Source organism: Sebastes fasciatus, chromosome 14 (genome assembly GCF_043250625.1).
Source record: "Sebastes fasciatus isolate fSebFas1 chromosome 14, fSebFas1.pri, whole genome shotgun sequence".
Classification (NCBI taxonomy): Eukaryota; Metazoa; Chordata; class Actinopteri; order Perciformes; family Sebastidae; genus Sebastes; species Sebastes fasciatus.
The window spans coordinates 3,673,059-3,687,665 of record NC_133808.1 but is presented as its reverse complement, the minus strand read 5'-3'; the positions used below and the strand labels follow the sequence as shown (position 1 = coordinate 3,687,665).

General features: G+C 40.0%; 1 protein-coding gene across 1 annotated transcript in view; it reads right to left on the bottom strand.

Moving 5' to 3' along the window:
• The window catches only part of tmem163a (transmembrane protein 163a), a 95,985-nt gene extending 85,377 nt beyond the window's left edge, over positions 1-10,608 (bottom strand). The window contains exons 1-2 of the mRNA XM_074658200.1: positions 9,947-10,608; positions 1,975-2,094 (exon numbers count right to left, since the gene is read on the bottom strand). Coding sequence (XP_074514301.1) covers positions 1,975-2,094; positions 9,947-10,148 — 322 coding nt within the window. The 5' untranslated portion in view covers positions 10,149-10,608. The remainder of the gene's footprint in view (positions 1-1,974; positions 2,095-9,946) is intronic.
• Between the last annotated feature and the right edge of the window lie 3,999 nt (positions 10,609-14,607).

The following is a 14,607-nucleotide window of genomic DNA, read 5'->3' as shown; positions in this document are numbered from 1 at the left end:
GCGGAGGGAGTGGGGATTGGTGGCAATCGTACTCGGACACGGGACAAATCAATCGTACCTAATATGAAAACGCCGTCAATGTCTTCTAGAACATCTTTCCCAATTCATTGTGTATGGAGCAGCTCCACACTTCACACCCGATGACATCACAAATTTGAGTTTAAGCACTCTGGATTTGGGAGAGAGTAGATCTAATATTTTTTTGGACTGTCTTATACCATAGGAATAACATGTATGCATTTTGAACATTTGCATAGTTCCCCTTTAATACATATCTTTGCCCTCCTCCGGTGAATTGAGGATTCACCGGACTTAACTTAAGACTATCTTCTATGTTATTGCCACGTGAATGGCAGGGAGCCTTGACATTTTCAAGATGGAAGTATGAACATTTTAGGAATGGATCCATCACCTTTTAGAGCGTGAAGAATGGTTCATAAACCTGGGTGTTGTTGGATCATCAGTCAAATAATTAAGGAGGTGGATGAATTAGCTGCAACGACGTGACTGTGACTAAAATGATGAGCCTAAGGCAGCACATTGTGAGGCTTACTGTTAGTTATTGCTCATGTGATTAAAGCCTCTTCCTGACAGTAAACAATACAATTTCACAGCATCTCTTGTTGTTTTCTGACACTTACGGACAAGAAATGTGTCTCCCATGCTCCTCCACTGTGCAAAGTTTTATATCTTGCTAAAATAGTTTTGAATTGCTCCATCAAACACAACTGATGGTGCGTCTTTGTATCACCCGATGTAAGGCGTCAAACCACATTTTCGGATTAAAAAAGAATGAAAGTGCAGCCCCGCTCCACCAGGGAACAGTGATTTAAATTCTCTGCTTTCACAATTATTTTTTTTTCAGTGATTCATTCATTTGCTTTGCTGGACGGTTGACCTTCATCATGTGGGTAAAAGCCACATGCTCTTTGTCATCATAACTGTGCGAAAACATGTTACGATAATGAACATTTGAAATTAGTGACAGACTTCTTTTTAACAATACCACACTGTAAGCCGTGGAATCAATTAGATCGGTGTGTTTCCATCAGCGGTTTTACATTAGTAACACACACGTTTGATATCCTGGACGTGTTCACTGGCCGTCTTTGCACTTCAAATAAAGCTCAGAATATCACTAAATTCAGTAAAAACAGTATGCCTGGAGGTGACCTTACATGCGAAAGCGGACGCATGTGTGTGCCCATGTAAATGATATTGCTATATCTCTGCACCCCTCCCCCCTTTTTTCTATTAACTTATTTGTTTATTTAATTTATCATTATTATTATTATTATTATTACTTTTTTCTCTTTGTATTATTATTATTATTTTTTATTTTTTTATTTTATTCTATTCATTTTTTTATTTTTATTTCAATTTTGAATGCTGATGTTTTCTCTAGTGTACTTATTGCGCTCGTCTCTAAGTTCAACTACTTCAAAATTGGTTTATAAACTATTGTAATTACGAACTGCAAATTGCATATACGAAAACAACCTCGATAGTATTGTAAAGTATATAAAAAAAAAGAATATCACTAAATTCAAATAAATAATAGCATTTAAAATTAGCAAATATTGTGCTAAAACCTTCAATCTAACAAATATCTGTTTTTATCCTGCAGGTGAAAGTGTATATTTCATTTGAATTTATGGTTAGTTTTGTTCGAATAAAAAGTTGTGACCTTTGACCTCAACTATAGAGATAGTATTAACGCAAATTATATACTTTTGTAAAACAATGCAAGTCAGGCCAACTGTGTTTTTTTCCAACCTCACATTGTAAGACAGAGGTTTGCACCATTACTAGAACAGACATTTAGAATGACAACATCTCCTCTTAGTCAACAGGGAAGTGAGAAACAAACTGCCACAGTAAGTCTTGTTACTACACATACACCGTTAACAAGTTACTATATATCGTCCTTTAGCACATTTGCATGCCTAATAAATAAGTATTTTAAATGCTTACTGAAAGCTGCCACGGCCAGTATGAGCGTGACCACGATGGAGACCCAGGAGACATAGAGTGCCTTCTTCCTGTAGCTCTGAGCCTCGTGGGGCTTCAGGCGCATGCTGCTCTCGAGGAGACCTGCAGGGAGACACATAAAACTCTGTTACGAGGACAATTCCTTGAGACATGGCAGACAGAGGTAGTGTGAATGGTCATTTTACCTTTTCCAACACTTATATCCGATAGGAATAAGACTCTCTTGAGTAATCAGTACTTGGTTCATTGAAAGAAAAGCTAAAGGTGCAAGCTTTAGGAGTCCCAAGAAATGCTGAGCTACAAAATTCTGCTCATTATGCTAAAAGCTGTTTAAATTTCTTATCAGTAATTAAAGGTGCGGTGTGTAGGATTTGGCGGCATCTAGTGATGAGGTTGCAGATTGCAACCAACTGAAACTTCTCCCGTGTGCCAAGCGTGTAGGAGAACTACGGTGGCTGACGCAAAACCACAAATGTCCCTATCTAGAACCAATGTTTGGTTTGTCCATTCTGGGCTACTGTAGGAACATGGCGGACGGCTCCCTGAAAAGGACCCATGTAGAAACGGCTCATTCTAAGGTAAAGAAAACACAACGATTCTTATTTTCAGGTGATTATACACTAAAGAAAACATACTTATTAATATTATATTCCATTTTGGACAATAGATCACACCAAAATGCTACACACTGGCCCTTTAAATTCAGGATTTTGGATAAATTCAACACAACAATAGTGTGTTGTTTCGGTAATGACTATAATGGCAAAGCTTTCAATGTGCAAGACAAGCTAACGAGGCTAATAGTTTCTAGTTAAAGCATCATTTGAGCACCTGATTCGACTGTTATCTAGCCATTAAATAGGCGTTATCAGTCGCTGTAAGCACCATAGATGAGGGTCAAAAGGGGCCTACTACACCTACTACGTTGTAAAAGTGAAGGTGAAACTTAAAAGCAACACGTTCAAACATGTAAAACTGAATGAAACATTACATTTTCAACACAAACAAAAAGGTTTCCTTAGGTTTAGGCAACAAAACGTCAACTTCTTCAGGTTTAGGCAAAAAAAACAAAAAACAGTTAAGTTGAGGGAAAAACATTGTGTTTAGGCTTCAAATAACTACCATCACAAAGACAAATACACATTGTTGGTTTCACACGGGATACAAACTCCGGTCCCCTGGGTGAAAACCCTGAGTTTTGTGTCCCATCCATCATCCCCGACCTTCAGCCCATATGGAGTTTCACACTCTCTATATACTGTATAGCGCCCGACTTCCGCTTCTGCTCCTGTCATAATTACTACGGTTACTAGAGGTCGCTGTCCTCTTCTTTTATTCCTTCTTACGGTGATCGCCCGTGTGAATAGATGATAAAAACTACTACGCTTACAGCAACTGATAACATTTAGGTTGTGGTTAAAAGTTTCAAAAGGGTATTGACCCTGTTGGAACCAGCGACTGGTCCCCGTCTTCCAGTCTATTTAACGTTAAATTCTCTCAATTATCCTCAGTCCAAAGTGAGGTCTGAAGTCCTGCTCTAGCAGAGATAATAGAAAAGTTTTGTTGTTGTACCACTAGCTATAATCAATCCACTACAAGAGGCCAAACAGACGTCTAGATAGGTATTCATAACTGCTTCGAGCATGAATGGAGCTGTTTCTTCCACCCTCCATGCATCCTTCCTGTCAGATAATTCTCCACACCCTCCAGGAGAGCACCAGACCATCTGGGACGAGCACAGAGGGACTCAAGACACAATGCCTGAGAACTCTTTTTATACTGTGGATTACAGGTCATGGGAGAAACATTGCTCAGGGACAGCTTGTCAAGTTTTACTTTCTTTACTGACCTTCATAGAGTTAAATAGAACTCCAAGAGCATCCACCACGGTACACCTGTATCAATCCACCACGCTGAGCGCTCACAGCTACAGAGGACGTGAACTGTATAAAGTCGTCCCCTCAAACTGTTTTCTCTCACTGGCACAGACAAACAAAGCTTCAGCATGGATAACGTGTCATCGCAGTGGGAGTTATTATACAAGATTGTGCACAAAAGCTTGAAAAAGCTTCCACAAAGCAGACCTTCGCCTCTTCTCTGCTCCCTCCTTTAAAAAAAAAAAAAACTGAATTTCTTTGAATGTTGCAGAAACCTCCACATTTTCTTTCTCCAAGGTGACACAAAATCATTTTTGTTGTAAAAATGTCATTGTAGATATTTGTCAGGGTGCCACGTCACTCCATCTACATGAAACTTTTTAAGAATTAAAGGAGAACTACGGTGTTTTAGTATTGCACTTCCATAAATTTGGGAAACCCACAAAAGACAGATTTTTAAAGAACGGTAGAAATCAAAGCAGCAGGGGCTGATTTTATCCTGACTTTATGGGCAGAGCTCCAAAAATGTCTAAAAATGTCTACACGATGCAATTAATCAGATATTTTCATTTGTCCCTTCCTGTCTGGTACATGCCCACATCTCTCAAACTCTACAAGTCCGGTTTGTTATGCAGGCTTTCTGTTAGGAAGCCGAAGCTGTGCTGAGTTTAGTTTATTTGACTGTGAAATTCTTTTTTTCTCAGACAAAGCTCCGAGCCACAGAAGACATTATACAACTGTGCTGAGTAGCCGAGTACTCCCTTGAGAACTGACCTTTATGTGTAAAATCAGTGGAGTTCCCCTTTAAAGTTACTGTGAGGAACTTTTAACTGGCTATGAAACATTCTTAATGCTGATCCCTCTATATGACCTTCATAAATAAACGAGACTGTCGGCGAGAATGGCTATATCTTTATAGTTATTCTTAATGCTTGACGTCTTGTCCGCGAAATCAGACGGAACGGTTTACTGCATGCAGGTTCACCAGAAACTCCTGCTCAGACCCATGGATGTATAAAGAGAACCGGATACAGCGTTTCTCCTATGAGAGTTACTCAGTGGTGCGTGAAGACAAAATGGCTCGACTGCCGAGTGATGAAGTACCCAGATCTTCCGGTGATCTTACGCATCCATTGGGCCCGTAGAGCAGGCGCAGTAGCGTTTCCTTTAGCCCCGCCTCCCAGCCCTCGCTCCAGCCTCGGTCTGGGTCTCATTCACATGAAGGGAAGAAGAGAAATAATTCTGGATTCGACTATTAGTGCATTTCACAACTTTTAGGACCTAATGATTTAAATAAGGGCTATTACAGTGTTCGTACTGGGAAGTTGATTTACGTTAAAAAAAATATCCGCTGAGTTACAGACGTCTCTTTTCCAATGTAAGTCTATGGGAAAAAAAAAAAATTTGCTTTAGAAGCCCGGTGGTCTTCCTTGTGGCATGCTCAGACGCGCCCACCGCGGACAGACTCCCAGATCCGGCCTCGCTGGAGGAGGCGAGCTCCACGCCCGGCAGCAGCAGTTCCACCTCTGGCCAGGAGCAGATGTTCGCCTCGCTGCTCCACCGGTCCCCGCTGGGAGCCGACACCACACTGCTGGAGGGAAGGGAGAAGCACGGGAGAACCAGAACTACGCGGGGCAGACTGTCAGACCCTGCTGCGGTAAAATGAGAGGTTTTCTAAAGGGACTCTGGTGCTCGGAAACCACTACCGCTTTTGTCCACAGGGACCGCCAAAATCAACACAAAATGACTCATCGTAGCATTACGTTTGAAAAATCACCCTCAATATCAATGACATGTTTTCACAGTATTGAAAAGCTTGCAGTACCTGTACCTGTAGCGGAACAAAATGTACTTGTAATTAGATAAGTACAGTACAGTACACCCTGTTATAATGTAGTCTACTTATCTAAGTACATTTTGTACCATTTCATATCTGTATGTGATTGGTTTTTTTTTCTTTTTCATCTCTGCATTTCTCTGGGATGGCCAGTTCACCAAACATACAGTCCGTGTTGTTGTTAACTCCCACTGTTGTGTATGTGTGTGTGTGTGGGTGTAGACAGAAGGAGACATTGCAGACAGTGTCCAGAGAGAGTTGGTGCCGCTATAGGGATACTATCCCTTATCAGCTTCCCACCAGTGAACCCTGCCAACTGTTTCTGATGGACAGCCAGACCCCTTGCACTCCACGCAATGTTCCACTTCAACTGACTTTAATTTAGTTCAGGCAATTTGTATCTATAACTGTCAGAAGCTACTTTGAGTCCCACTGCATGCATAAAAGTATAAAGGTGTGTGCCACGTATTGTGCATGTGGTGTATAGCCTACAGTATACTGTATGTGTGAGGGTGAGAGTCACATGGCGCAGCATTTAGAGCTATAATTACGCACTTCCAATCATAAGATCGCTTCTTTTCTGTATTTCAATTTTCACTTCAAAAGCATGCATGCTGAACTAAAAGTGTGTAGCTGACTGCAAAAAACACATTATTGTGTATTACTTATTATTATAACATCTGACTTGACATGCTCTGATAACACTATTAGTGATTATCTATGGATGTTAGCATTGTTTTCAGCCCAGAAATGGATCACAAGTGAAGCTTTAAGTGAGTGGAACATTCCCACAAACACTCAACAGGGTTGTTCACAATCCGAATATTGATCGCACTATTCAAGATTACCTTTTTATGTATAGCTGCAGATACAGTTCATTAAGCTGCACATGCAGTGCCCAATAGAAGCTACTCAAAAAAAAAACTATAAAAATAGCTATATGTATACTAGGGTGTCCAAGTTTTATACTTGGATGAAAAACTGACCATTTCAGCCAAACCAGCATGAGTGAGCATGTGTCTGTGTCTGCATGCGTGTGGCATAGAGGGGGAAGTGAGACAGCATGGTTAAATCACTTTGCTCACATGATCCCCGGCTGGGGGATCAGACCGAGGGCATGTGCTCAACGTCTCCTCATGCATCTCGACGTGACACACACACACACAAGTTTGTGTGTGTGTGTGTGTGTCTCAACACTTGTCTGTGACACCTTTCTTCTCTAAAAATAATTAACATCAGTGATGTAGCTCAAAAGGCTCATAACACATTTCCCATACACATTTGCTAGGAAACAGATGAAGTCCCAGAGGAATGTGACCTGAAAGAGATCACTGCATTACTTTTCTAAATAATCTGAAAGCCTGGCCCTTACCTTCACTACCTGTCTTACTGTAATGTTATCCACTGGCATGGATAAGCATGTTAAGAAGACGGCAGCATTTTTCTAACAACAATGGCAGCAGGGGCATTTATGCAAATAGGAGAGAGATGAGGAAAGCAGGGGAGGAAGGTAGACACGGAGGCTGTGAATGTGAGAAATATACAGTAATGTGTGTGAACAGCTATTTAAATTGCTTGACTAATAAAGTTTCTTCCTTAATGCTTGCTCATGTCACCTTTAATATTTCTGTGAGCGACTCCTCATTAATTCAAGCCGTTACATTTAAAGGAAGACTCCACTGATTTTACACATAAAAATCACTTTACTAGTGATTTGTTGAGCCGAGTGGGCAACCTCTGGGTCTGAAAAGTGAGGCCAATGCTGAAGTGCCTTAAAATTGCAGTTCTTTTAATATCCAGCAGGGGGCGAATCCTCTGGTTGCAAAAAGAAGTCTGATTGTATAGAAGTCTATGAGAAAATGAGCCTACTTCTCTCTTGATTTATTACCTCAGTAAACATTGTAAACATGAGTTTATGGTCTCAATCACTAGTTTCAAGTCTTCTTCAATACAGCATGATGTTCATTTAGTAAATTATGGTCCCATTTAGAGTCACATAGACCATAAAGCAGGGTATGCTTTAGGGCGGGGCTACCTTGTGATTGACAAGGTCGCTACCACGGCGCTGTCCAGTCTGGGAGTTGCCTGCTTTTTTCGTCTTTAACCCTTTCACAATGTGTTTTCAGTTCATGAAAGTTAATTGTAACATTTCAGTCGCCTAAATATGTCTTATTCAGCGTTAGCTCCACCCTCTCGTGTCACTTCTGGTTGCCAAAAACGAAGATGGCGACGGACGAAATGCCGAACTCGAGGCTGGGTGATGTCACGATGACTACGTCCACTTCTTACATACGGTCTATGGTTCAGTCATTGTGATGTCATCATCAGGGTTATCTTTGGTTGGGTTTAGAGGCTACAACTTTTTAACAGAGAGTTCTGCATTACAAACTAGGAAGTTGCATTATGGGAAATGTAGGATCCAGTGCTTTTAGAGCTTGACCCCCAAGCCCAAGAGCGCCAGGCTTTAAAGACAATTTTGGTAGTGGCCAAACCGTTGGATTACAACGTCACATGATGCCATTGGGCCCAAAAATACTTTTTCCTATAGACTTACATTGGGAAAGAGACGTCTGTAAATCAGCACATCTTTTTTTTTTTCTTTTGAGGTAAATCAACTTCTCAGTGCGAACCATTGAATAGCCCTTATTTAAATCATTAGGTCCTAAAAGTTGTAAAATGCACTAATAGCCGAATCCAGAGTTATTTTCCTTCCTCCGTTCATGTGAATGAGACCCAGACCGAGGCTGGACCGAGGGCTGGGAGGCAGAGTTAAAGGAAACGGTACTGCGCCTGCTCTACGAGCCCAATGGATGCTGAAGATCCATGTAATTTTATATCCGGCAGTTGAGCCATTTTGTCTTCACGTGCCAACCGAGCAACTTTCATAGGAATGAATATGGCCCCGCCTCCAACGCTGTATCCAGTCCTCTTCATAGCTTGACCCATACAAGGGACGAAAAAGTCTGGATATCTCAGCTTCTGCTGCTTTGATTTTCAACCATTTTTTTTATACTCCCGTCTCTCACAAGTTCCCAGAGTTTATGGAAGTACAACTCTAAAAGTCACTGGAGAACCCCTTTAAGTGTTCAATCTTCTTCCTAAGAGTTCAAATCTGCAGCTGACCAGTCTCTTAAAGCCATTTAACAAGCAGACACAAAGACTTAAATGCATCTTTTCTTCTATCATCCTTCATTCTGACCTTTTCTTTATCTTTTCCTGGGGGTTGATACAATGTGGATATACTGTATTGTGATTCCAGCTCTTAGAAATAAGCCAAATCCAATCAACATAGCTGTCGCAACTCTAAATATAATAACTGTTTCACATTTATTTTAATAATTGATTACTCGAGATCAATTATATTCGTATCATTGGGCTACTGAATGCTATAATTAACACGTCAATTACCCACGGAAATGAGATCCAGTTAACATGAAGTGAATATGTAAACTATATATGCAACAGGCTGAGGGTTTATTGTAAAGGCTAACTGAGGCCCTCTTATTATCCACTGTGGAATGTTTCACAGGTTTTATGCATATTAGAAGATGAAAGGGATTAAAATAGTGGTTACTAACACACAGATACACTCAAGCAAATGCACACTTGCATGTGACCAGTATGAGAATGTTTTAAAGCAGACATAGTCTGTGTGCCTCGGGGGGAAGCATGTTTTAAGGAACAATTGAATTCTCACAGGCAACTTTATCCCCAGAGGCAATGCAATATGCAAAAACTGAAAGAATGAATGAATGAATGGCTGGATCCATTTGACAATGTTTTAAGCTATTTATATTGTCTTATCTTTTATTTGATTTGTTTTCTTTGCTAGATCTGTGAAATATATGAAATGTCATGTCTCTCTTTCTTTGATTACTGTGGAAATTTGGACTAAACATTTCATTGTATAATTGAATTATTAATAGTGTTAGTCTGTCTGTGTTTGTGTACATATGTATGTATGTTTATATGTCAAATTCAATACAAAATATTGTTTAAAAAAATGTTTAAGCTCTGAAGTCAACTTGTGCTTCACTCTGAATAATAATCTTGCTGATGTAGGGCTATGATAAATTATTCAAATGACAGCGGACTAAAAATACCTCGCATGGATAAAAATACCTCTCCCATCTCCCCAGGGTGCCCCCCCCCCCCCCAGTTAACACACATCCACGTACCCAACACCCATCCATAACTTTTTTAAAAAACAGATCATGACAAGAGATGAATGAAGTTCTACCTTCTCCCTCCACACTGTCTGTGATTTTCATCTCCTGGCCCGTGGTGAAGGTCTCGGTCTGGCCGGGTGTTTTGGCTTGCTGGTGATGGTTGTTGGTGAAGCCATCTGGGGCGCATTGGCCGTTCCGCAGCGGAGCCGGGCACGGATCCACTATAGTCGGGTCCGGGACAGGGTAGGACTCTTGGCTGACCGGGTCTGTCATTGTTGTTGCTGTTGCTGTTTTGTTTTCAAAGGCAGAGAAAGAAGATGATGATGGTGATGATGATAAAAAGAAAAAAAAGATTCACGCCGGTCCTCTAAGTGCTCCAGCCATCCAGCGCGTCCAGTCTGCCACCGGTCGGTCGGTCGGTCGGTCTGTCTGTGTTGACTCAGATCCGCAGAGGGGAGGGGGGGAGAGAAGAAGAGATGGCGATAAGAGAAGAAGATGGGAGATAAAGGACTGATCTCCTCAGCATCAGCAGCGAGACAACTCCCTCTGTCTCTGTGTGAGTGAGTAAGTGAACTCAACAGATCTGCAGCTCCAGTGTAAACGCAGCCGGAGCAGTTTAAACACAGTTTACAGGGTTAGATGCGCCGAGGCGATAAACTGCTGAGATCTGTTGTGGATCTGGCAGGCGGTGCCAGCAAGTTGCCTTTTTTTTCCTCCTCCCCTTTCCTCCTTCTCTCCTCCTCTCTCTCAGAACTCAGCACCTCTTTCTCATCCAGGCCACTACATGAAATAATCAGGGACATCTATGAAACAGAACTTTAATGGGTTTTAGATAGCAGTTATTATCAAGCAACGTTTAAAGTAGAATATTATCCTGTGACAACGTCCTACTTTTATCAGTTTTATGGATTATTCAGATGATAATTGGTTTGGTTTTCTTGATGGTGGATTTGCCCCCCAGACTCGCCTTATTGATCCAAGGTTATCATCAGATTGAAATGTTCTCACCAACCTGCCTTCATTGACGCTCAACGAGTTCACTAAGATACAACTATTAACCACCAGATGGCGCCCAAACGCAGGATTGTGAGCAGGTGAGGATGTAAAGTCATGAGAGAGGGAAGAAAAAATATATATATTCTGTAAGATATACTACTCAGGTGTAATTCATACTGTGCAATGCTTTCTGGTGGAATTTCATTCTCACTGTGCAATATCATTTTTCTACTTTTCAATTTCCTTCAGTTGAAGGATTATGAATGATTTGGAAAAGTGGGGAAATGGTTTAATTAGTATGCATGGGATTTTAAAGTTGAATAATACCAATAATGTACGAAATATATGGAATATTTCAAGGTTTGTTGAAAAGCTGACGCTAAACTGCGTTGCTGGCTTTAAAAGTTGAATAATACTGTTTAAAAGTTGTATAAAACTCATAATGTATGCAAGATATGGAACATTTTAAGGTTTCAGGTATGAATCAGTAGTTAAGAGATGAAAACACTGAAGCAGAATGAATAGTCGGAAATCAAACATAAGGCTGCATTCACACTCAGAACACACAGAATATGTAGAATTCATATACTTTGCATTCAAATGCCACGTTGGTTTTCACCTCAGAAAAAAAGTTGTTTGGTAGTGTAGTTACTCTTTAAAGAATCTGTATCAAACTGGTGTCCTCACATAGTTTGTCCAGCAGAGAACACTCTGCTCTGACTAACAATGTTTAGGTAAGCTGTGCTTGTTATATGGTAAAGAAGCAGCAGATGTCTGTATCAGTCCAATGCCATTTAACATGAGTGTAAAAACCTTATTTCAAAATACAGCTGAAGTAAGAAATGTAACAGACACCTCACTCATAACTATAAACCAGCACGAAAATGACAATTACCAACATAACCATGTTCTGAAGAGCCACATTACAGCCACAATATATAGTAAAAACCAACAATAAAGGTCCCATATTGTAAAAAATTAGATTTTCATGTCTTTTATATTATAAAGCAGGTTGAAGTGCTATATAAATACTGTTAAACTATCAAAACGCTCAATATACAGAGAAATACACACAGCCCGTATTCAGAAATTGCACGTTTGAAACAAGCCGTTAGGATTGCTGTCCATTTGTGATGTCACAAATGTACAATATATAGACCATTACACGGTTTTAAACGTAAACATTCTAAATGTGTCCCAGTTTATTTCCTGTTGCAGTGTATGTAAAAAACATCAGCTGACAGGAAGTAAACATGGACCCAAACTGTTGCCTAGCAACGCAATTCCGTTGCAATTCCATTGAAATGTGCTAAAACGGAGCGCTTCAGACAGAGGGTAAATACAGGTATATTCAGGCAGACAGTATGAGGGAAATAATGTGTTTTTTGAACATTACAGCATGTAAACATGTTCTAGTAGAAACACAAAATACAAGTATGAACCTGAAAATGAGCACGATATGGGCCCTTTAACAAAATGTAACGTTTACATTTTGGAACATAAAACAACAAACGTACCAAACTACTCAGTGCAGCATGCACGTGGGAGAAGTTTGCCTTCAGGGCTTTCTGGTCATAAATCTCCCTAGGTTTTGGCAACAAACGTACTTATTTAGGTTTAGGAACAGATCATGTTTGGGTTCAAATAAACGAGGGGAAATGTGGACTGTCTCTGTCGCTACAATACTCTCGGCGCACAGGTTTCACATCATGCCTGATCTTTGCTTCCATCAGCATACTGACTGCGCTAAAAGGGGAATAAATACTTTGGATCACCGCTACACGCCTGCATTCGGGAAGAGCGGCCATGCCCGCCGCGTGGTCAAAGTATGTAAACAAACTCCCAGTGACGGGAGAGGTCAGGACAGGGTGGCTCGTTTTCTCTTTTTTTGTATGTGTCTAAGGCAGGGGTCTGCAACCTGCGGCACCGGAGGTTCATGCAGCTCTTTAGCCCCTTTCCAGTGGCTCCCTGTGGATTTTTAAAAATGGAAATGAATAACTGTTTTTTGTTTACATTTTCATTTTTATTCATCATTGTTGTAGGTCTATGGTACGACGGTACGACGGAGTATTAGGGCCACATTGAGGGAAAAAAATAAATCTGAGATTTAGAGAATAAAGTCATAATATTATGAGAATAAAGTCATAGGTTTACAAGAAAAAAGTCGGAATATTATTAAAATAAAGTCATAGGTTTTCGAGAAAAAAGTTGTAATATTACGAGAATAAAGTCAGAAGTTTAAGAGAATAAAAGTTGTAGTTTTATGAGAATAAAGTCATAATATTATAAAGTAGTAATTTTACATGTTATTTTCTTTTTTTCTCGTAAAGTTATGACTTTTTTCTCATAATATTATGACTTTATTCTGGAAATCTCCAATTTTTTTTCCCCTCAATGTGGCCCTAATACCCCGTAGTACATTTGCACTTTGGCCCTCACTGCATTAGACTTATATACTATATACTTAGACCATAAACTGTGTTACCTTCATCACAATGCTCTAATGTTTTGCGGCTCCAGACCGATTTTTTTTTTGCCTAAAATGGCTCATTTGATAGTAGAGGTTGCTGACCCCTGTTCTAAGGTAACCCACAAATTGTGGAAAACTATTTTATTAAGGATTTTGCAATATAGCCTACCGGTAGAGACGACAACTGTGATACTTAAAAAATGAAATAGCGATATCATGGTAATAGTACATATATTATGATAACATCGTGTTGGCAGATGTTAGACCTTGTGGATCTTCTCTTCATCAGTTCATCTGGTTGCCTTTTCACTATCCATAGTATAATTATAATTTCTTTTCATACGTTTTTGTGCAGTTAATGTTACAGGCTCTCCCTCCAGCTCCCTGCACTTGTATTGTGTAACTCATTTGTCAAAAAAACAGACAAAATCCAAAACACAATAAACAAAGTCAAAGCAGCAGTAGGCAGTATATTTTTGGCACCATTGGGCAAAAATCCCATAATAACCTTTCAGCATATTGTAATTCAAGTGTTCTGAGAGAGACTTCTGCTCCTCCTCATGGCTCTGTTTTCAGGCTTTAAAAACACTTTGGCCAATCACAGGTCATTTCAGAGAGAGAGCGTTCCTATTGGCTGTGCTCCAGCTGGTGTAAAGATGAATTTGACTGATAGCAACTGATAGAAGCTGAATTACACCCACGTATGAAAGATGTGGAACATTTTACAATTTGAATGGAGTTTCTAGCTGGAAGTATGAATGAGGAGATAAGAGTTCAAAATGCATGAAAATGTTTCAATTCTGAACATTTCTTTCATTCATTTGAATTGAAGGAATATGCAAAATATTTCTGAAACTATGAAAGTTATGAATGACAAAAGTACCTTAATAGCGCACATGCCCTAATTGAGCTGAATATTTTTTATGTTTGAATGAAGTTTCTCTAAAATGTGGGAGGAGTTGAGTTGCAAAAAAAAAAACAAGCGGAACAATAATAATAATAGAGACACTTGGCAGTAGAAGAACATATGTTGTGGCAATAAGCACAAAACTCTGACTCAGCATAACGCCGGCAGCGAGTTGCACAGAAATGCTGCTTTAAACTAGTTAGCTCTGTGTGTGTGTGTGTGTGTGTGTGTAATAGTCAAGGCTATAATAGGCCTGTCACTTCATGGTTCAAGTTATCAACTATGTCCGACATTTAATAGCCTCCAATGACTAATGATTACTCTGTGCTTGTTTTACAGACTGTAGGTAATGAATGACC